Source organism: Dermacentor andersoni, chromosome 1, assembly GCF_023375885.2.
Source record: "Dermacentor andersoni chromosome 1, qqDerAnde1_hic_scaffold, whole genome shotgun sequence".
Taxonomy (NCBI): domain Eukaryota; kingdom Metazoa; phylum Arthropoda; class Arachnida; order Ixodida; family Ixodidae; genus Dermacentor; species Dermacentor andersoni.
The window spans coordinates 297,738,283-297,762,023 of record NC_092814.1 but is presented as its reverse complement, the minus strand read 5'-3'; the positions used below and the strand labels follow the sequence as shown (position 1 = coordinate 297,762,023).

General features: G+C 42.7%; 1 protein-coding gene across 1 annotated transcript in view; it reads left to right on the top strand.

The window, feature by feature from the left end:
• bchs (WD repeat and FYVE domain containing 3 bchs) overlaps positions 1-23,741 on the top strand; it is a 255,193-nt gene that overhangs the window by 196,175 nt on the left and 35,277 nt on the right. Inside the window, exons 53-60 of the mRNA XM_050196790.3 lie at positions 5,963-6,017; positions 6,585-6,704; positions 6,784-6,901; positions 7,013-7,119; positions 17,457-17,610; positions 17,726-17,817; positions 20,161-20,373; positions 22,483-22,633. Coding sequence (XP_050052747.1) covers positions 5,963-6,017; positions 6,585-6,704; positions 6,784-6,901; positions 7,013-7,119; positions 17,457-17,610; positions 17,726-17,817; positions 20,161-20,373; positions 22,483-22,633 — 1,010 coding nt within the window. The remainder of the gene's footprint in view (positions 1-5,962; positions 6,018-6,584; positions 6,705-6,783; positions 6,902-7,012; positions 7,120-17,456; positions 17,611-17,725; positions 17,818-20,160; positions 20,374-22,482; positions 22,634-23,741) is intronic.

Genomic DNA, 23,741 nt, shown 5'->3' with positions numbered 1-23,741 from the left:
GTCGCGCACGAGGCACAGGGGTAAGGTGAGGGAGGGGGACATTCTTCGCGCGGATGCCGTATCTTGAAAGCGATCTGCGATGTGGCCAAAGTGCGCGCCCGCGCGGGCCTCATCTTCAAAGCGATCTGCGATGTTCGCAGAGCCTGTGTAGTGCTGGTAGCTTTGTATGTGCTGTGGTTTAGATGTTACGTTTGTGTTGAAGCGAGAGATGCACAAAGGTCAATTCGATCGCTGATGCGGCCGCGATTCCTCACACCAGCATTTTGACGCATTTCCGTGCTCATCGAGCGAGATGTGTTCATGTTTACCTGTGCGCATGTGACACCGTGCTTGTTATTTTAGTTAAAACATGTTGGCAGGCTAGTTAGTTTGAATCCATGATAGAATGTGTAAGTGCGACTGAACAAGGACTGTCTCTGTGTGTCTGTTTCTTTCTACGTCCTCGTTCAGTCGCATTTACACATGATGTCATTGTTCATTTAGTTAGTAAGCGAATGTTTACAAGCTTATACGGCCAATAAAACTACCATCTTTAGTTCGTGTAGCTATCTGCTAATTTGCTATCGCAATCGGTGCTTCACCTTTTGGACGAAACTGCGACTTTTTCTTGCTCACATGGGATCTAGCGGCCGGAAAACGTGTACTATTGCAGTCTGCAGCAGCTGAACAGTGGCATGTTTCGGTTATCGCCTATTAAAAGCGTGCGCTATGCTTCCGACCCCACCAGGCGCTGTGAAACGAATATGCGAAGGTGCTTATTGCAATAGGATTGGCGGTGATAGAGTTGAATGCTGCGTGCGACGACCCTGGAGAAGATTTGCTGGTACCAAAATAAACTGAGTGCACGCCGGCGTTTTCACGTGAGACATGTGAGCGAGTATTGCGGTGAAGCTGCCGTGGTGGGCAGCTATATACTGTTCTCGATCACGTGCGCCTCGCGCGTTGTCTTGTTTACATGGGATCTAGCGGCCGTAAAACGTATCATACGATCACAGTTTCACGACATACTGAACGTTGGTGGCGAAAAATGGTGTTTTCTGGGAACATATGAACCGGTAAAAAATGAGCGTAACTCTATTGGGTCATTTTTTGTGTTCTCGATTGCGAACATTGGCACCAGGAAAATGTATGTAATGGGAACATATCAACGAGATTCTACTGTAGTTTTTGTGGCAGCAAAAGTGAATCCAATCTTACTCTCTTGGAAAAAAAAAAAAAAAAAGATTTTGCCCAGAAAACAATTCCAATATTTCTTATGCCTCAGGCCACCATCTGTGAACTGTGAATTATTGGCACTTTCCCAAATTATTACAGGAATAGTTGTCATACTGTAACCAAAATATTAACATTCTGAATGTTAATAATCGAAAGTTCTCCTGCCCCCGAATAAATATAATCTTGTGAGGAGCTTCAGATGTAGAACAACAAAATTAAAAACATAGCACAAACTTCAGTTTGCCTCTCATTTCCATCCTTTCTCTTGCATCAAATGACAAACCCAAGGGGCTGATACTTTTTGCACACCTCAAGTGAACTATTGTGTTAAATGATGCCAAATTATATTCTTCCACTCGTTTTCTTTCATGTACAAAATGGGTGCCCAATTATCCATGTTTATCACTAAATGGAATGTTTTTTAAATCTACAAAAAAAAAACACTTTTTATTTCTTTAAAAATTCTCCCAGTGAATATAAGGCAAACTAAATATAAGGCCTTATCAATTCATGAAGTAGTGTTTTGCATTTTGCTGTAAGTGTACATGATATATTGGAACAAATACAACCCGTTTCGCATAATTTCATTTGTGGGTGGAACTGTGCTTTGGGGTTTCCTTAGCTTTTCGAAATTCGAAAAGTGAAAATTCGAAAAGTGAATAATGGGCCCTTTCACAGAATAAAGCCTGTAAACAATAACTTCAATAATTTAGCAGCGGTAATATGCAATATAAATGGGAAAAATGGTCTTTGCATGCACACATTTAGTGTGTTTCATTATTGCTGTATCGTTGCCTTGCCACAGTGCATCAGGACCGCTGGTCTACTCTCAGTGTGAAAACAAAGCAGGTCCTTTTACTCTGTTGTTAGTTGTTTGCTCTCGGACAGGGAAAATTCAGCTGGAAGCTATGATTCAGATTATGCTATTTATCAGGCTACCAAATGTTCCCTACGTGGAGAATATCAGACCTATCATCTGAACTATCATCCTTGAGCAAACAAATTGTTACAGAGATCAATGAACTGGTTTTCTTTAGTTGAGCATTTTTATGTGAAGAATTTATTGTTCTTCCCACTTTCACCTGAACTTGCAATCATCGTTCCGACTACTCTGCCACATTTGTCACAACTGAATCTCATGTACAAGGGCAAGTGAGTGCCAGGCATCTTGCTTTTCTTTTCTGAATTCTTTCAGGCTTTCTCAGAAAAATGGATTAACTTTACATTTCGTAGTTTATTGCCGAGTGTCTCTACAAGCTCTCATGTAGTTTGATTACAAATGTTGCCGGACCTCTCAAGGTGTTATGGGTTGCATGTTGCTCGATGACACCACCACTCCATCACATCCATTCATGCCATGTACCGTTGCAGAGAACAGCCATTTTGTTGACACAAACTTGCTCTATAGAAGACCGTGCGATAAAGGTGTCTTCATGCAGCAATGCCCAGCTCCATCAGTGGTCTATTGAGCTGAGTCACATAAGCTGAAATAAGGGCGAGGCAGGGAGCAAATGACAAGGCACTTTCATTACAGCCTTCCTTCTGTATGTCATCGCAGGGAAGGGAACTGTTGTGTTTGTCTATGCCACCTTACTGCACACAAAACTACACCCCACAAATACGGATAAATGCAACACCCGCCAGCAACTATCAGAAGCCCCATCAGTTCCAGAGCACCATGACAGATACCACCAGCAGCATGCTGTCTCGAATGTAACTGCACACGCAACCACAAGCCACGAACACAGACAAACACAATAGGAAGCGAACCTGGCTGCGGTGGTATAAACTTTTTAAGGTCAGACACCGAAAACAAGCGATGGTCCTGGGGTAGCACATGCACTTTCTGTCAAAGTGCTGGCTGCGCAGATATGAGATAACAGAAATGTCCACTGCCAATGGTGTTTTATCTTGTATTTTGTATTTAGAAGCTATTGCGAGGTCTCGGTGCTGCTGTTGTTTTAAGCCACTATCAGTGTTTCGTTGCTTTGAAAGGGAAGCATTTTTACTAAAGACTGGAATATGTTTTAAACAGCCATGGAAGCTGTAATGCACACTTCCACCTACAAATGAAATTATGTGATATGGGTCGGATTTGTTTCACTATATCATAGACACTTGCCACTGAAAGCAAAATGCTATTTCATGAATTGATAGAGTGTATGCCTGAGTTTCACTGGGAGCATTCTGAAAAAAAAAAAAGTGGACTTTTTTGTATGAACTTCTGTAATTTCCACTTAAGTACAAACATGGTACATTTGGTGGCCACTTTGTACACGAAAGAAAATGACTGGAAGGATAAACTTTGGCATCAATTAACACAATAATTTGCTTGAGATGTGCAAAACATTTCAGCCCTCTGGGTTTGTCATTTGAAGACAAGGTGAAAGTGTGAGCCAAATTGATGTTCATGCTATGTTTGTAATCTTTTTTTCTACATCTGAAGCTCCCAACAAGATTATACTTATTCTAGCCAGGGGAAGTTCTAATTACTATTATTCGGCAAAAATATTTCGGTTACGGTATGAATGCTATTCCTGTAGTAATTTGGGAAAGTGCCAGTAATGCACAGTTCGCGGATGGTGGCCTGTGACATAAGAAATATAGGGATTTTTTTCCAGGTAAAATATTTGTTTTGTCAAGAAACTAAGCTTGAATTCGCTTTTGCTGCCCCGAAAACTATAAGTCTTTTTCACTTAATTTAAAAATGTTGACTGGACATAGTTTGCTGATCTTTAGAGAAACCAGCCAGTATTTATTTACTTCAGGCATGCCGATGCTTCATGGGCTTTATGCCTCACACTCCCAGGATACAGACCATGTGGCTCTTGTACCAAAGAATGCACTTACAAACGCTTGTGAAAAGGCTTAGCATGTGGACAGCAGCCATCGCATCACTGTAAAGAAAGCATGCTGCTAAATGTAGCAATCGAAATTCATGCTAGTCCTACACTCATTTGGTTCAAATAAAGGCTGTCTAGTTTCAAACAGAACTGTCGTTTGATGTTCCAACAGCCTCACAGTGGGCACCAAGATAGATAGTACGCCCTGCATGCTGCTAGGACTGAAGGAAAGCTCTGGTTCTAACCATGCTCAATCGCTCCATAACGCATCCCCAACCCTTCGTGCAGGTCAATCACCACTACGTGTTTGGGCGAATAAGCCAAAACAGCGGTGTATACTCAAACAGTATTTATTGCTGAGAGCAGTACAGTAAGCAATAAGCACTTGGAGGAGGTTCATCTGCTCCATAATAGTGATAAGGAGGTTCATCTTGTTGCATCTGGCTGGTCAGGCAAGGAGCTCACTTGCGAGACAGTAATGTTATCCTGGTGGTAATATTTAGCAGCCAGAAAGAGCACATCTCAATCAAGGGTACTCTTCTATACCTTTTTACCTGTGCGAGAGGGCTGTTTTGATTTCTGAGAAAATGAATGCCTTCTCATTCCCACGTGTTTTTGTGGAAGCACATATCTCAGAGGGGATAGCAAAACGAGAAGGGAGCATTGTGAACCTCCGCTGCGCCCCAGCCAGCTCCCGATGTGAGTCGCAGTCTGCAATCGTGCTCCAGTGCGGTATGCTGGAGGAAGTGGGATGTTAAAGAACCCTAGGTGGTCAAAATTATTCTGAAGCCCTCTACTTTGGCATTCCTGATAGCCCACTGTGCAGTTTCAAGACCAAGTCCCATAATTAAATTAATGATTATTAACACAAGGCAATTCATACAGGCTGTTGGCTCCTTTCACTGCGGTGGAAACAAAATGACACTTCTCCAGGGATCACTCAGGGCAAGTGACCAAAATCATGCATGAACTGGAAACTTAGAGGACCAACCGGTGGTTGATTAGTGGCAATGGTGTTGGGCAGCTAAGCACAAGGTCGTGAGATCAAATCCCGGCCACATTTCGCCCCATTTCGATGGGGCGAAATGCAAAAGCACCCGTGTACTTAGACTTAGGTGGACGTTACAAAGACCCTGGTGGTCCAAATTATTCCAGAGTCCGTCATTACAGCATGCCTCACAATCAAATCATGGTTTTGGCATGCAAAACCACATTTTTTTTTTTTTTTTGAGACCCAAAGTGTCTTCTAATGGTTTAAAAGAAACGCTGATTGTTATGCGTGTTCAGCCTAGCAGTGTTATTTTTTTTTTTTTTTACGATACATGCCACAAGGGAACATTCTATGAATGTTGTCACGTGTAATTTTACAGTTTTTCTTATATATTGGTGTTCTAAAATTGCTTTGTCCAGGGCATCAGTAACATGTCCATCGCATATTTTTTTAGTTTTCAACAAGTACATCTAGGTGCTAAGATAAAATAAAACTTTTTTTTTTTTTCTTTTGCCCCCTAAGTGTCAGAAATAAAGTAGTGCCTCAGTGTTGGTGCTGACACTTATGAAAATCTCAGTGTCTGCCTAATGCCACCTGCACCCACTTGACATGCGTCAGTGCCCTCTTCTGTCTGATTTTTAGTATTGTAGCATGATACTGCAAAGTTTTATTGCTATCATGTAAACTTAAAAATACAAGCATTGCTTTAGGGGCATACAATGACTAGAAGGAATTATTGCATGTTCACTTGTATTCACACTTGCATTCAGGTGCTAAGTACTAAGGCACTGAGAAACATGAACGCTGTACGAGTAGTTTCTGGGTCTCACTTTATTGTTATTTTTTTTACCTTCAAGTGATTAGCAGTTTTCTCCTGTATTCTTATGTGGCTTGAAAATGCCTTATCTTTTAGGGCAAGTTTGCTAAGCAACCTCATAGGAGAGACATCGGTAACACAGCGATGGCTGGTGAGTAAAATATTGTAAAGAAAGCTATGATGTGTTATGTAGAGCATTTGATAAGTGCCGCAAAAAGAGAGGGCATGGGATAAGTACTACAAATGTAGTTTTTTAGGCCAAGGGACCATCAAAAGCTGTTTGGCACAAAGTGAAAGAAGAAATTTCCATATGCTAAAAGTAACTGAGCTCTGTATGGTATACCTGGCTCTTAGGCTAATGTATACCAGGTTTTCTTTTATGTAAGCTGTATGAGGTGATTGTGAAATGTCCTTTCTAATTTTTGAAGGTATAAAGTATGATATAAGAATACACCTGGGCACTGCAAGACAGAATAAGATCACTGGCCTTTGCATTTAATTTTATCTTAGGGTCAGTAAAACTTTACAGGGGCTAAACTAGTAAATTAAACTCTCAAAATATTAACGAAGCTCCATCTAGCTTTCTGCATGAGTTACGTTGAATTTGCCGTAGCTTGCAGTGAAAGTTAAGGCTAGTGTATATATTTTTAAGTGATCAATACCATTGTAGTGGGTTATTCAACTGCAGTGCTGTGAAAACTTGCTCATTATTTTTCAGAGGGGCGAGATCAGCAATTTCCAGTACCTGATGCATTTGAACACATTGGCAGGCAGGTCATACAATGACCTAATGCAATACCCAGTCTTCCCTTGGGTTCTTGCTGATTATGACTCAGAAGCAAGTAGCTTTTCTTTTGATACTCAATCTGTATTCGGTTCCAGTTCATTTAATGAAACTTGTTCATATGCCTGTGCAGGAACTAGATCTGAATGATTCATCAACTTTCCGCGACTTCAGCAAACCGATGGGTGCTCAGACATGTGATCGTCTCGAACAGTTCAAAAAGCGTTACCGAGAATGGGATGACCCTCACGGTTGGTTCTTTTCTCACTTTATGTAATTGCTTCTCCTAAAGCCAGCAGAAATCTTTTGCTCCTGAATACACCTGAATTTGTGTACCACATATGCTGATTTTTTCTTTTTAGGAGAGACACCTCCCTATCATTATGGTACATTTTATTCATCCGCAATGATCGTGGCCTCCTATCTGGTTCGAATGGAGCCTTTCACGCAGCACTTTCTGAGACTACAGGTGACATTTTCTTTTTTGTATGTAGTTTTCTTTGATGGATCACTGAAAAAAAAAACGAGTAGTTTGGCACAGTGAATTGGTATGCACTAACATTGCACTGCAATGCAGCTATATACTGCATATGGAAACACACATTTGAATTTTATATTGCATTTTTTTTTCATCACCACTTTTTGTACCTCAGCACCAATAAGTTTTTTTCATCGTTGACATTTTCAAAGGCACTTATAGAGCCAGTCATGGCACTTTTGCCCCGCTCCTTGTAACAGGGCAAAAGTGTCACAATTACTTTCACATGCCATATGCTGTGAGTGCAAGAAGAAAACATGCAAGGGTGAGTCAAGAAGAATGGTGGCTTGATGCACACTGTTCTCCCACGTGCTTAATAAGGGCACACAAAAAGGCAGGGGGGCGTGAGCACACGTCTCCTTCTCTATCCCAGCCATGGCTGCCCGGACTACTGAGAGTATAAGCGACCCGCGCGCCCTGCCTAGGAAAATCTGCAGAGGGTGCAAAGCTTGGGCGAGCCTATATGACTGATCGCTTCATGTGCGCTGTTCTCCCACATGCCTTGTGTTGGAGGTCGCATAGTCTCAAGTTTTGGAGACACATTGAAGCGAAAGGCAGCATGAATTAGTGTTTGCTCTCCAATGCCCATGCTCTTCATCGTGCCAGTATTCTGACAGTGAGTGTTCATGCTCATCGAGTGAGATCTTTTTATTTTGCCTATGCGTACATGACATCATGCTTATTAATTCAGTTAGTAAGTAAATGTTTACTACAATTTATATGGCTGATTAACTGCAACATTACTTTCTGTAGTTGTCTAATACTTTGCTATCGCTGTCAACGCTTCGACTTTCAGACAAAATTAAGACTTTTTTTTTCTTTATTCAGTATCTCCACTTTGCTGATGGATGATGCTATGAGCTGCAGCTCAAATTGAACACACCTTTATTGTGACACAGATGACTGCATGTACTTTAGCCAGATGTTCAGTCACTTTCATCTTAAAGAGTCCCTGAAAGGTTTGGATACATTTTGTAGACATGTAGAGTACAGCTACAGTAAATCATTCACATCACAATTTAAGTGAAGTGTCTCATATTAAGAGGGCTTTAGACGATTACAGGTTGCCCTCCTTCCTAGTGAGTATTTTTCTCCTCAACTCGTTCACCGAGAAATCGGGGCTAAGCTGCGCCTTCACTGGCTCTGTGTCATGATGTGATGTCGTGACATCTAGTTCCAGTGTCTTGGAGCAAAGTGTTTTTTACCTTTTAAAGAGGCCCTTGAACACTTTTCAAGCCACCATCTCCCTGTTGCAGGTTGTGTAGACTGACAGTTGGAGATGCTTTTAGCATAGGTTAATTATCAAAATACAGTAGACTCCCTTTAAGACGAACTCAAAGGGACCATGAAAATTTGTTAGTCTTATCAGTAGTTCATCTTATCAGAGGAATAATTGGCAACATGACCAAGTGCATCCAAATATCTTACTTCAAAACAGCAAATGAAGTAGACTTAAAATGGGGGGAAGATGACATAAAAAGCATTTATTTAGCTGAACTTAATAGAAAAGTGTTTTCAAGTGGTACTTTTGCTTGGTTTCATCCAGTCCACAGTGGATGTTTGGCGATTCTGTGCAAATCGGGGAGCAGCCACAAACGATGTCATCTCACCTTAAATATCCTTCTGTGCCTTCGTGCTGCTAGAAAAAGTTCACTAGGGAATTAAAGCAGGCATTTACCACCTCACAGGTCATCAGTGCAGGCTCTAAGCTAGCGAAAGTATGGAGTTCGCTGAGCGCGCAGTGAAGCAACGCAGCCTAGAGGAAAGTCCCAGGGATTATGAGCGAAGTGGGGAACGAGAAACGAGGTAAAGCGTCGTGGAGGAGGAAGGTAGGCAAAGGCGCACTGGGTTGACCTCCTCTGGCAGTTGCTACAGGTTTCGTTTGCGATAGGACATTCCGGTTTCATCTTGTGATAACGTTGTCCTCGCATGCCATATGCTGTGTGTGTGAGTGAAAGCGTGCGATGGTGAGCCAACGATGTGGCTCAATCTCGCGTGCACAAAGGAGAAAATGAGGGGCGGGGGGAAGTGAACCTTCTTCCGTCACACGCGTGGCACCGGGGAGGGGAGGAAGGGGGGTGTTGTAATTTGACCATGCGTGGTCGCATGGGCTTTATCTTGAACACGATCTGCTTTGAGGGCACAGTCTAGGTGGGCCGATGGCTCGTAGCTTTGCGTGCAGTGTTCTCACCGCTCAGTTTGCGTTGAAGGGATAGACAGCATGAAGGTCACTTCACTCGCTGCTACTACCGTGATTCCCCATGCCAGCGTTTTGACAGTGAGTGTCCGCAGTCATTGAGTGGGATGGGTTCATGTTTGCCTGTGCATGATGACATTATGCTTGTTATTTTAGTTAGTAAGCGAATGTTTACAAGGGGGCATTCTACTCCGACGGCTGCTGCATATGGCATGACCACACGAACCCTGTCTTGAATACAATTTGTGATGCGGACAATCTAGGCGCACCGAGGGCCAATAGCTTCGTATGCGCTATAGCACCCGTATGCTTACACATCATTCGCATTCGCGAAGTGAAACGTCACTGTATCTTTTTGTTTCTTCCTCTTGTTTTGCCTCTGACCACGGGCGATGTGCGCCACAGGCCTCCAGAAAGGTACCTTGATGTGTGCGCGGCGCATCGAGGCACCCCAGCCTCTGGGATCAGTAGTGGTGGCGGCCACTCCGAATGTTCATCTTAACTAAAGAGCACGTTTGAGGCAGTTCATCTTAAGTGGATTTTTTTTTTTTTTTTTTCATTGAATCTATGGAAAACCAAACAAACGCTCCCATGTTCTTTGTTATGTACGAGAATTCGGCTTAACCAAGCTCGTCCTAATGATAGTTCACTGTATTTAATATTATTACGATATTATCACCAGATGCTCAAGAACGATGAAGTGGGTCTATGCTCTTGGCGCGAGCGAGTGTCGGCCTGGCTTTCTGGCTCCAGTGTAAATAGCCTCTTTCTTCTGTGTCTTTCCACAAGTAACAATATTTTAATCATGCGAACAAATCACTACATCGCTGCCAACCGCATCATCAACGTCACCACTCACTCCTCTGTGATTGGTTAAAGACGAAGTTGCAGATAGCCACTGCACTGCAGCAAAAACATGATAAATTAAGATGTTGTTTTATTTTTGTTTGCTGTATATTTAGTTAATGCAAACAGATGCAGTCGTAAAAAAAAAACACTACAACTACAAAACTTGGTAGGGGCACTGGCTGCTCTTTCACCTCTGGCTTTTGATCATTGCTCTATGTTATAGAGAAGTGCGCACACAAGTAGTCTATCTATTTGAAAGGTTCTCTTCTCTTTTGTGTACGGTCAGAAGCAGCCTCGCAGGCTCATTGCCTCGTTTTGCTTGTACACGTACAATACATTTATGAGTGTTGTTTAGGCGGGGCAAGTTTCTCACCTCGGTGCATCATTGTTGTCGTACCAGGCACGTACCCAGGATTGTTTTTCGGGGGGGGGCCCACCACCTCCACCATCATCATCATCAGCCTGTTTTATGCCCACTGCAGGACGAAGGCCTCTCCCTGCGATCTCCAGTTACCCCTGTCCTGCGCCAACTGATTCCAACTAGCGCCCGCGAATTTCCTAATTTCATCGCTCCACCTAGTGTTTTGTCGTCCTCGATTGCGTTTCCCTTCTCTTGGTACCGATTCTGTAACCCTAATGGTCCAACGGTTATCTAACCGGCGCATTACATGACCTGCCCAGCTACATTTTTTCCTCTTGATGTCAATTAGAATATCGTCTATACCCGTTCGCTCTCTGATCCAAACCGCTCTCTTTCTCTCTTAACGTTATGCCTAGCAATCTTCGTTCGATCGCTGTTTGCGCGGTCCTTAACTTGCTCTCAAGTCTCTGCCCCATATGTCAGCACTGGCAAAATGCACTGATTGCACACCTTACTTTTCAATAATAACGGCAGGCACGTACCCAGGATATTTTTTCGGGGGGGGGTCCACCACCTCCATCATCATCATCATCATAATCATCATCATCATCAGCCTGTTTTATGTCCACTGCAGGACGAAGGCCTCTCCCTGCGATCTCCAATTACCCCTGTCCTGCGCCAACCGATTCCAACTAGCGCCCGCGAATTTCCTAATTTCATCGCTCCACCTAGTGTTTTGTCGTCCTCGACTGCGTTTCCCTTCTCTTGGTACCCATTCTGTAACCCTAATGGTCCAACGGTTATCTAACCGGCGCATTACATGACCTGCCCAGCTACATATTTTCCTCTTGATGTCAATTAGAATATCGTCTATACCCATTCGCTCTCTGATCCAAACCGCTCTCTTTCTCTCTCTTAACGTTATGCCTAGCAATCTTCGTTCGATCGCTCTTTGCGCGGTCCTTAATTTGCTCTGAAGTCTCTGCCCCATATGTCAGCACTGGCAAAATGCACTGATTGCACACCTTACTTTTCAATAATAATGGTAAGCTTCCAGTCAGGAGCTGGCAATGTCTGCCGTATGCGATCCAACCTGTTTTTATTCTTCTGTGAATTTCCTTCTCATGATCAGGGTTCCCTGTGATTAATTGACCTAGGTAAACGTACTCCTTCACAGTCTCTAGTGGCCAACTGGCGATGCTGATCTCTTGTTCCTTTGTCCGGCTATTTATCATTATCTTTATCTTCTGCATATTAATATTCAACCCCACTCTTACACTCTCTCTGTTAAGGTCTCCAATCATTTGGTTTAACTCGTCTGCATTGTTGTTGAATAGAACAATGTCATCGGCAAACCGAAGGTTGCTGAGATATTTGTCGTCGATCTTTACTCCTAAGCCTTCCCAGTTTAATAGCTTGAATTCTTCTAAGCACGCAGTGAATAGCTTTGGAGAAATTGTGTCTCCCTGTCTGACCCCTTTCTCTATAGGTATCTCCCTGCTTTTCTTGTGTAGAATTAAGGCAGCTGTAGAATCTCGGTAGATATTCTTACGCGAAGGACGAGTCAGTAAGACGAGAAACTATTTACAGATTATATTTACAACAACGGTTGCAGCGCTGACCGGTTAGATTCACAGCGCGAGCCCAGTTTGTTCTTCCTCCTCTTTTCTGGAGGGATGGCGCCCACGCGCCTCGTTCAAACAAACAAATACCACACGCATGTAGCAATATTTTCCAAGCTTTTTACGTAAGCGTTCTGTACTCCTTGATTACGTAGTGCATCTATGACTGCTGGTATCTCTACTGAATCAAATGCATTTTTGTAATCTATATAAGCCACATGGAGAGGCTTATTGTACTCTGCAGATTTCGCGATAACCTGATTGATGACATGGATGTGATCCATTGTAAAGTATCTCTTCCTGAAGCCAGCCTGTTTTCTTGGTTGACAAAATCCAGTGTTGCCCTTATTCTATTGAATATTATTTTGGTAAATATGTTATATAATACTGGGAGCAAGCTAATGGTCCTATAATTTTTCAATTCCTTAACGTCTCCTTTTTTGTGGATTAGTATAATGTCTGCATTCTTCCAATTTTCTGGGACCCTTGCAGTCGATAGACGCTTCGTATAAAGAGCCGCCAGTTTTCCAAGCATTATGTCTCCTCCATCTTTGATTAAATCGACTGTTATTCCACCTTCTCCTCCCGCTCTTCATCGTTTCATGTCTTGCAGGGCCCTTCTGACCTCATCGCTAGTTATAGGAGAGTTTCTGTATCCTGTTCATTACTGTTTCTAAGTGAGGTATCGTGACTCCTCTGGGTACTGTATACAGGTCAGCTTAGAATTTTTCCGCTGCTTTTACTATATCTTCGAGATTGCTGATGATATTATCCTTCTTATCTTTTAGTGCATACATCATGGTTTGTCCTATGCCAGGTTTTTTTTTACTGATTTCAGGCTGCGTTCATTTTTACGGCTTCTTCAGTCTTTCTCATGTTATAGTTTCGAATATCAGTTATTTTCGCCTTGTTGATCAGTTTTGACAGTTCCGCGAATTGCGTAACGCTGTGCGGCCGCCAGTCCAATACAACCGCGTAGAGAGCAGGACTCTGCGATTCTAGACGTACTGCGCTCACCGTGAAAGGTTAGAAAAACACCCACATAAGCACAGCAGAGAAGTAGCTAGGTGAGGCGGTTCGACCGATAACTGTAGAAGCGTCACTCAAAACAAGTAATTGTTTTCCACTTCCGGCGGCGTTTTCTCTACTTCCTTTTTAAATAAAAAGATGTTGATCCATAAATGTTCTCATAAACAACGGTTAACTTCTTTATTATTCGCTTTTGCTTGCAGTTTGGTTGTTGCCTTGGCTCTCTCCCTTAGTAGATCGCTTAATTTCTCAAGTCCTTGCGATTTTTGTTTCCATTTGCCAATTTTGCACGAAAAGTGCTATACAATTAGGGAAAAACAGACGAGGTAACGGGCGACATTCATCTTGCTTATGGGTTTAAGGGTTATTGCAGGGTTTCATGATGGACGCTCTTTCACATTATTTTTTTTCCCACCTTATCTAACCCCATATCACGTGTATATGGTTCCGGGCATCTGCCAGCGTCGCGGCGAGCGGTAACTCAAGGAAATAATGAAGCAAAGGGATAAGTTAAACGCAATTGGCGTTTTCTCCGGCCACAACTCGTTCCATGAGAGTAGAGACCAGCTGAGTAACAGCCGCATTCCTCTCTTGGTCCCAGGATCAGCCTAAACAAAGAAGGTTGAACTAACAAAAGCAACAGCTATGTGCGTGACGGTTGAATAGATGGTGACAACTGAACGCATTTCGAGTTAATCGCGCGGGTGCGGAATCTATGAGAAAACTGTCCTTCACATTACAAGAGATGCCGATAACTACCACCATCTAAAAGGAGTGAAAAAGGCAGCATAATGCTGACCGATGAACAGCTGCCAAGTCTCAACATTGATCTGGCGGCGCTTTAGGAATGTGTAAGGAGTGGTGGCGTGGGTGGGGAGGAGGGAGGGGGGGGTATGCCACTTGATTTCGGGGGGGGGCCCGGGCCCCCCCGGGCCCCCCCGGGCCCCCCCGGGCCCCCCCCTGGGTACGTGCCTGTGTTGTACCCTTTTCGTTGCTCACGTTGCTGTGCTGAACTTCGTGTGCAGGCTACAAAAGAATGAAAGCGACTTTGCGCAGTTCCAGGATGCTCGACTGGGAGTGGCAACTGTGCCTCTCAGTCCATTATCGTCAGGGAAGCTTATTACTTACAGCAGCCTTCCCTTCAACACTGTAAACAAAACAGTATGGTGCGACTCCACATGGTTTGTTAACATGTTAACAACTCTACCATCACACCAGAGTCCGTGAACATTGAATGGGCAACCATAGAATGCAAACTTTTGCTACATAGACACTCCAAGCTCTTACCATTGGCAGCAAGGAATTACGTCAGTGGGTGAGAGAAATGGGGACAGGATACTGCACAAAATTCTAGTTGAAGGTAGTTTTTTGTATTTTGAAATTTATTTGCCGAAGACTTCAGTCTTCGTACCCCTGTCGCTGCCGTTCTTGTTGCATTTATCTCTCCAGCCATCAGCCTACGCAGACTGCCCTAGAAAGATGGTGACCTGAAAAGTGTTCGAGGGTCCCTTTAAGCAGTATTTTGATACCCTTTCTTTGTTTCATAATATTGATCCATGTTGCTCTGATGCAGCTGAAAGGTTTGTTTGTGTGTAATGAAATGTTCAGTCGAACCCACTTATAACGATACCGGTTTTAACAATGTATAGGATATAGCAGTGAACAGCCGATGCACCGTCAACTTTTGTATCTGTTCTGTGGTAAAATAAACCGCTTACTACAATGCTCCCATGCCATGTTATCAGTTATAACAAATAAATGTAGCTACTGGATGTGTGCACTCAAAAAAATCCTCAAAAAAAAAAAGAAACAAAAGAAACACGAGCCCATTTGCCACACCCACCAAGGGAGACGGGAGACGGGTAACGAAGGCATCGTGCCATGCTGGGTGTGTGGCACAAAGGCTGGTGAAATGAAGCGGCTAGCATTTTTTTTTTTTCCTGGATTTCACCTTTCTTTTCTTTTTGGTGCAGACACCCAGTAGCCAGATTGAAAGGGGCCCTGAACCACCCTTCGAGCTTGGTGAAAAAACACTGTTTGCAGATAGCATATGCTGCTGTAAACATATCGGCCAAATTTTGCAGTCGTGCACGGCACGTGGAACTCGCAAGCAGAGTGCCAATTCACCTTTCTCTCAAGCGCTTTCTTTTCAACAGAAGCGTGCTCCTCACTCTTTTCCGGATGCTTTATTTTGTAATATAGCAGATTCCCATACATGGCTTCTCTTGGCCAATCACTGACATCAATCAAAAAGGGTGTTTGGATCAGTGTGCTTCTTCCTACTGTTACTGTGTATATTTATTGATGTAGTTTAATAAACAGGCAGAAGTAAGCGAAAATCTGCTTTCACATTTCAATAATAATTACATACTTCCGGAAGAAACTGGCTATCAACTGCTTATGCTCGGCCACGGCCGACCACATAGGAATTTAACTTTGGCCACCCTGCTTATTGGTGTGATAACCATCAGGTCTTGCTAATTTCCACTAGTTTAGAACACTCAACTAGCCTCGAACCAGGCAAAATTTCAGGTCGGACCATACGCACGCTTGCCAGCATGTGCTCACTCCTGGCCATTCTGGTTAGATTCCTTCGCAGACTTCGCTTTGTATTGAGCTATTGAGAGTGCTTCAAAACGCACAAGTTGGATGTGGCTACTGTCTGTCTGTCAGGTTAGTGCAGGACAAAGCTGGTCCGCACCACATAGCACAACCATACAGAAGCTGCTCCATAGCTTAGGTACTGCAGGGTGCCGTGACGCAGGGTGCCGTGACGAGTCCACTGGCTGAGCACACTGCGGCTCGCTGAAGGCAATCATGTTTGGCGCATTGTAGGCACCAAAATCGGAAATTGTGGCATATACGTGAACATCCAAAATCAAATTTGAGCATCCTAAATCAAATTTGAACCACGCACCACGGTGACGTTCAGTAGGCGGAACGTTGTGGGCTGTTGCGGCGTGGGTGGCGTTAAGGCATGGAATCCACCAAGCCCATCACCTACTATGTCAGGTTATAGAAAATGAAGGAAGAAGGGTTTATTTAGCTTAGTTACATGGCTCCGGTATGGAAGCCCACTTCATGCAGGAGCAAGTTAAACGTCTCAATTCATATCAGGACCCTCTGTTCTCACTCTCAAAAAGTATCCGCTTTTAATACCATCGTCTTTCCTAGGCGAGTCGACTAGGGAATCTGAAGACTGTCCAACAGCAAATCATAATCATTAACTCCATTGCGATACCACGCCCATGCTCGCAACAACCTGCAGTAACTCTGCCTCCGAAGAGACTGGTTTGGAATCTGTGGCAGAAAAGCAACCAGCAACACCCAGTTCGTTGTTGTCTCCCTTCTTTTCATCCTTTTCTCAGGTTTCCAGGTAATGGTGGGGTTGAGCGCCTTTCGTAGGACCGTTCAATACTTGGTGTCCACGCTTCGTTGACGTCTGGATAGGAGGGGTGGTGGTCTGACACGTGGCAAACGTCCAGTTAATGCCTTTGTGGTGTTGAGGCGTAACAGGGCACACCCTGTTCCACCGTAGCCTCGTAGTGCAAGTCTTTGAAGAAGGAGCGGAAGTACCGCAAACGGAATGTTTGATTGCCAGTAACTCCGCTTCTGCTGAACGCATTGAAGTGCTTTTTGCGGCAAAGTATTTCTCAAGTAGTCTAATTTAGCTTCAAATGCATTTCTCAACTTCAGTAAAAGGTGATTCATGGCCCCTTTAATTGTTATAGCCAATAATGCTGCTCGCAGGGAACATTGTAGTAAGCGGTTTAAATTACCAAAGAACATAAAGTTCACAGTGCAGCAGCAGCTCATTGTTACACCCAAGTATTGTCAAAACTAGTAATGCTATAAGCGCCTTCAACTCTACTTCTTTCTGTATAATTAATGTTTGAATGTATGTTTGCTTTTTTCGTGCAACCTGGTTATGACAGTTATCGCTTATAACAATTAGATTTTCTTGGCACTTCAATATTATAATAAAGTAGGTTCGCCTGTACCTACTTTTACGGATGCTGAAGAACAAAAATCTTTGTTACACTTAATGCATAGTTGGAGCTGTCTTGCTGTATGACATTTTATCGTGTTCACTTAACTGCTGGATCAAATACTTTTGTTTGACCCAAACATATTTTCAGCTATTTTCGTGTCTTCTGCTGTCTTCTTTGTGGAAGTCAAGTTCCTGAGGAAATTCCTTTCTCTTTCCTAGGGGGGCCACTTTGACCTGGCAGACCGCATGTTTCACAGCGTGAAAGATGCCTGGCTTTCTGCCTCAAAGCACAACATGGCTGATGTCAAGGAACTCATTCCCGAGTTCTTCTATTTGCCCGAGTTTCTTTTGAACAGCAATCGGTTTGACCTGGGTACGTTAAAGTCTTTGACTGTCTTGCACAGACAGCATTCTGCGCTATACATCCTTGCACGATTGCCTTATGTGACATTTAGCTTATGCCATGGCTGTTTTGGGTCATTAAATAGGCTGCAAGCAGAACGGCGTTCAACTCGACAACATAGTGCTTCCACCTTGGGCAAAGGGAGACCCTCGGGAATTCATTCGAGTGCACCGAATGGTATGAACAATGCAGAATTTGAATTCATATTGAATGCACCTGTTCTTGCGGTGAAAACAACTTGTTTAAATGGCCAAAAGTATAAAATCAAGAACTGTGTGTGTGAAAGTTGAGAAATGATCTTTCTATTTCATTCCGACTCATTCTGAGACATTTACCACTCTAGAATGTTTCTACATGTTTAAGAATTCAACTGTGCACAAATCAGCATACTTAAATTAATTAGACTTTGGCACATCATGAACATGTTCGTTGCTTTTATGTATATATGTATGTGTATATGTATAGTATTACGCTAAATTTCAAGGTGCTCCCACTTCTGCAAATGCTGGCTTAATTGTATTCCTAATTAGTATACTGGACTTTGAGTTCTGTACAGTGTCACATGCAATAGGGATCTGTACAATGTAGCCATGGTCCAACCTTTGTATTTTGCTATTTTGCAATATGAGAATTATCCAGTGTTCACTTACATATTTCAAAGCCAGTTTCTTCTTTTCTTCATATATTCCTATTCAGTTTGATTAGACAATTTTGCTATTTTAACAGACTTGCTTTGTTTGTGTGCTTGGTACTATAGGCGGCGAGGGCTCGTCGTAAGGTGCCAGCAGTGCCCTGGCAAACAGCACTGCCACCGGCAGCAGTAAAAGCAGTGGCATGTGTTACAGACGACTGGGCGAAGGCACGAAGCGCACACAAGCTGCTTCCAGTGATTTTGCACACTGCGGTTTCCCAGGCCTGACAAACTGGAAAACACATTTTCATGCACCTGCTCTTGGGAAATGTTGCCACTTGCATGAGGCAGGTCACATCCATGACATCATCATAATATAAAGGAGAAAACTAGTGCAAATTGCACTAAATATGCACCCAACAACGAAAGCTCACCGGGGCAAGCAAAGACGTGGAGCTAGACGTAACAGCTTCTCTATTGCTACTCCTCTACCAGTTTGTTAGTTCGCTGTACGCATTAAAATTGTGTATGTCATGCATGTACTTTGGCGAAGTAGCAGGAAAATCATGGACAAAGGGAGACATGCGTCTTTCATGTTTTTTTTGCGCTGCTTTGTTGTTCGTGTGTTTGTGTATACATTGCTGTTCTCTGCCCGTTTCCTTTCTCTCCCCCCCCCCCCCCCCCCATGCTTAGCCGTTCTTAATTTCTTAGCAAGTAGTTTAATCTCCAGTCTCGGTCTATTTCGCACACCTTGACTCGGCAGCCGGTGCTCATGTAAGGCCAGCGCAAAAGCGACAGTAATTACACCACTGTGTTGGCGTTCGCTGTCGATGCAGAGCACACAGAGTCATGTACCAGCTGCAGCCAGAGGTGTGAAGCACTAGAAATGAAGATATACTTTGAAGGAAAAAAGATTGAGCCCCCAATAGAACAGCAAAATGATGTTTACAAATCCATGTGTTCACCTTTGGTGCGCAAGCTCTGGAGCCATCACACCTGCGTTGGTGAAGATGCACAATTTACTTGGAGCACAAAGCTCTTGTGAATGAATGGCTCCTTTATTGAGGTTAGAAAAACTATAGACAAAAGCAGAGTAACCTCGGAAATGTACGTATAATTGCATGCTGACCCGCACATATCCAGTCTTTCCTCCATTCGATCTGGTGAGGTCGCAGTGGAAACCAATGTTACAAAATGCCTTCCCCATCTTTAGCCACGTTTGAGTAACTCTTTGTGCACTCAAAAACACCACATGTTTGTTTGAACTTGGTTCCTTAGGCATTTTGGCAACAAAAAACAAGAAGCGAGGGAACATAATCAGCCAATGTAGTTGGCGGCTGCGCCCACCCCGGCCGTCACATGCCATTACATTTGCAGCACCACCGCCTGAGGCGCCACTGGCCCAAACTCATCCACACCCAGTCCTTATACCACAATTCACTATTGCACACAGGCAACACGAAGCAGCATTTTATCTGTTTTTGCTGTTAACAAAGGAAAATGGGGAGCAAAGCTTTTTGTTTACTATACATATTTGTTTTACTCAAGCATGATCTGAAAATTTAAATGGTTTTAAATGCACAGGTTCATAGATTTTGCAATTGAATTTACATGCAGTTTTTATGATGTGTTCAGCTATATAGGTTTGGTTAGTAGACTCTTCCATATCACATAACGTTAGGCTGTTAATAGAGTAATCGAATGATTTGCTGCTTGTGCCAAGTGGTGGTGCCACTTTGATGCACCTATGCAATGCTACACACACGCCTGTACAACCAAGTTGCTATTTTCAGAATTCTCACTGTGTATCACTGTTGTCACACTACTGCTTACATACTTTCGTTTCCGTTATAGTCATATATATGGATGCATTTTTACGGCTCTCGCAGGCCCTGGAGAGCGATTTTGTGAGTGCCCACTTGCACGAGTGGATTGACCTCATCTTTGGCTACAAGCAGCAGGGCCAGCCAGCCGTGGAGGCTGTCAATGTCTTCCACCACCTGTTCTATGAGGGCAATGTTGACATTTACAGCATTGATGACCCACTGAAGAAGAATGCCACCATTGGCTTCATCAACAACTTTGGCCAGATTCCTAAGCAGGTGACAAGATTATTTACTATGTTTCTTAATGTTTTCGGTAACAGGAAATGGGTTTTGTTTCGTGAAAGGGTGAACATGAACATTGGTTGTTGGTATGTGAACTTACCCCATATCAAATTATGCATATTGATAGTTATTCATCACTAGTGATGAAAGGTGGACACTTTATTTAATAAGCTTGAAGTTCTTAACAAAACAAAAGCATTGATTGAGGCAGAATGAAATATAAATGGCTTCTGCACATTATATGCGAATTGCCAATGCACATAAAAGTGTGCACAACGATTCATGAAACGAGGTAGGCCAATACTTACAGAATTCCACTTTCCCGTGAGTACTGGGAATACAACTTTGTCATTTAAGTTATTCAGAAAACATGTACACACTAACCATTACAAACCATGCTGCAAATTATTTGTGGCTCTCGTTGCATAACCTACCAGTTTGCGATAACATCATTGAATAAATAAAATTTTAAAAGTTTGTTCAGCTGCATAATTTTCAGTACAGGCATGCATATCTGGTTGTTAACATAGTGCATTGTGCTCGATTGCATGTGTAACAGATTTGTCAGAGCTGGTCATGGTGATACTCGTGGCATTCTTCTCACTAATTTGAGCTCATTATGTGCACACAGACACTTGTTTTTGGTGAAGTAATTTTGAGGTGAAATGCGAGCAGCCCTGTCCAATGTGCAATTACTTTCTTGGTAGAATTTAGCTACTTCCAAGTATGAATGAGAATCCTGGAAAGTTCGTCTTTGCACCTTTCAGAAAATTGTTTCCGAAGAAATGGGCAACTAACAGAGGAAGATACCATTTTCCCATGTTGCCAACACAAGTTTTTTCTTTGCCATCCCACCAACTCTGAATGGTCTATCAAGGAAAGCATGGCTCAGTATACAGACATGCTCAGTTAGTTTTCAGTCGGGCAAGTGGACCTCTTAAGAGGAAGCTTTAGCTCGGGCCCAACTCTGACATGGCCTATTCAAATACATGTAAAACGTAAAAACGTTTTTCTGAGGTAACCCCCGGACCGATTTTAATGAAATTTGTTGCATTTGAGAGAGAAAGCTAAATTCTAGTGACCGTTGGAAGCTGAATTTCGATTTAGGGCTTGAATTTTGTTAAAAAGATTTTCAAATATTCGACCGTTTGAAAAAAATAGAAGCACTAAGTTTACAACTTCATAGCTGTGCATCAAGAACACATATCGCGGTTCTGTAAACGGCATCCATTAGATCATTCAAAGCGGACAAATTCGATATGTCATTTTACATCTTAAGTTAATTTGTTACGTTGGTTACAAGGGTTCTGCAAAAACTGTATTTCCATATTACTGAATTTTTTTATATTCATGTGTAACATATCATTAGATCATTCAAAGCGGACAAATTCGATATGTCATTTTACATCTTAAGTGAATTTGTTACGTTGGTTACAAGGGTTCTGCAAAAGCTGTATTTCCATATTACTGAATTTTTTTATATTCATGTGTAACATATCAATTTTGTCCGCTTTAGATGTACTATTAGATGCAGTTCACAGAATTGTATTATTGTTTTTCGTTGTTGAGTTACAGAGTTGTAAACTTGATAGTTTTGTTTTTCAAAAATTTTTGATTTTTGTGAAATTTTTATTAAAAATTGAGCGCCTAAATCAAAAATTCAAAACCAACAGTCACTAGATTTTGTATTTTTCTTTTAAATGCAACAAATGCAACAAACGAATTCTCCTTTTACATGTATTTAGATAAGAGCACTCGAGCTAAAGCTTCCTCTTAATTGTTATTACAGCTCACCTTTGGTAGAAGCTGCAAGAAATTAGTCTCACAAATTAGTCATCTTGTTTATGGCAAATAAACCGTTTGAACATATCTTTTCTTTTCTTTTTTGCAAACAGCCCCCCCCCCCCCTTTTTTTTTCTTTAATGCTTGTCTTTCATCATGAATGCTAGACTGAAGTAGAAATTAAGCAGAAAGTACACGGAAGTGTTACGTTAGTGCAGCTTCTCTTGGGCTTAATTGTTCAAAGATTTATCATTTTTAATGTGTTTGGCATTTTGCTAATGCTCAGTGTTATTTTCTTTTACTCACCATCGTATGCAATAGCTTTTCAAGAAGCCCCATCCATGCAAAAAGCTGACCAACAGAACCAGCGTGGTGGACCCAGGACCCATAATGCCTGGCTTGAGCTACTGCCATGACAAATTGTTTTTCCATAACCTGGACAACCTCAAACCGTCTCTACATCCACTCAAAGGTCAGCATGCTGTTGCCATGCCCCAGTTGATGGGACTGTCTGGTTTTGTAGACTAACAAGTGTGCTGAGCAAGAATAACCGAAGGGCTTTATTTCTTGTTAGACGCAGCCACTAGAAGCCAACACACAATGAAGGCAAGCAAAAATTGTGGAAAAATTTACTTTGTTTATCTTTATATTCTTTAATAAAATAAAAGAGAAATTAAAGGGAAAGAAAAAAACAACTTGCTCTTGGTGGGAGCCAAATTCACAGCCTTTGCATGATGCATGCAATTCTCTACCACTCAAGCCAAGGCAGTGTCTGTCCCTCCCTCGAGGCACTTTCTTGGGTGTTTCTGTGCCCCGAATTTTCTTGGCTTAATTGTCTGTTGGCTTCATCTGGTTGCTGATAGTGTGTTATGTGTTGCTTTATGATTGCTTCAGTCTCTATTGTGTAAGGTGTTTTCCTGATTGAATGGGTGAACTCCCTCGCACTGAGGTACAGAATGCTGATAATGAATAACTGCTGGATGAGTGCGTCCTGTGTAGTCATAAAAGTAGTCATACCTCTGCATAACTAACACAGATATGATTAAGTAAATCTAAAGGTTTTCTTGCCAATATCAGCGTGTAATGAATATATGCTTATAACTATATTCAGGTACAACTTTAGAAAAAAGGGGCGTTTACTCCTCCAAGGTGGATGCACGCGCACCTCCACCAATATGCGTGCACTATAGATTGACGTCACGAGCCGGATGGCTGGTGACCCCGCCGATGGAGAAGATGGCCGCCCGCGCTTCGAACTGGGCCGAGTCACGTCAGTCGTGTGCGTCTGCCCCTCGTCAGAGTGAATTTCCAAACTGTTTGTGGTGGCCTATTGGGCCGAAAATGTTGTTGCAAGCCTACAATGCACCATTTGTGCCACATGTGTTTATTCTGAGCCGTGATCCGGCGACGAAAGATTGCAGCGAGCATCGCTGACACAGCGCTACATTTCGTCTGAAAGCAGGATTCCGCAGCGACACACCGCTACAAACAAACATCCTGCGTGTTGTTCCATGGTATTTTGTTTTGTTCCAAAGTTACCATGAGGAAAATTTGCCAAAGTCTGGGGCCTAATGTTAATG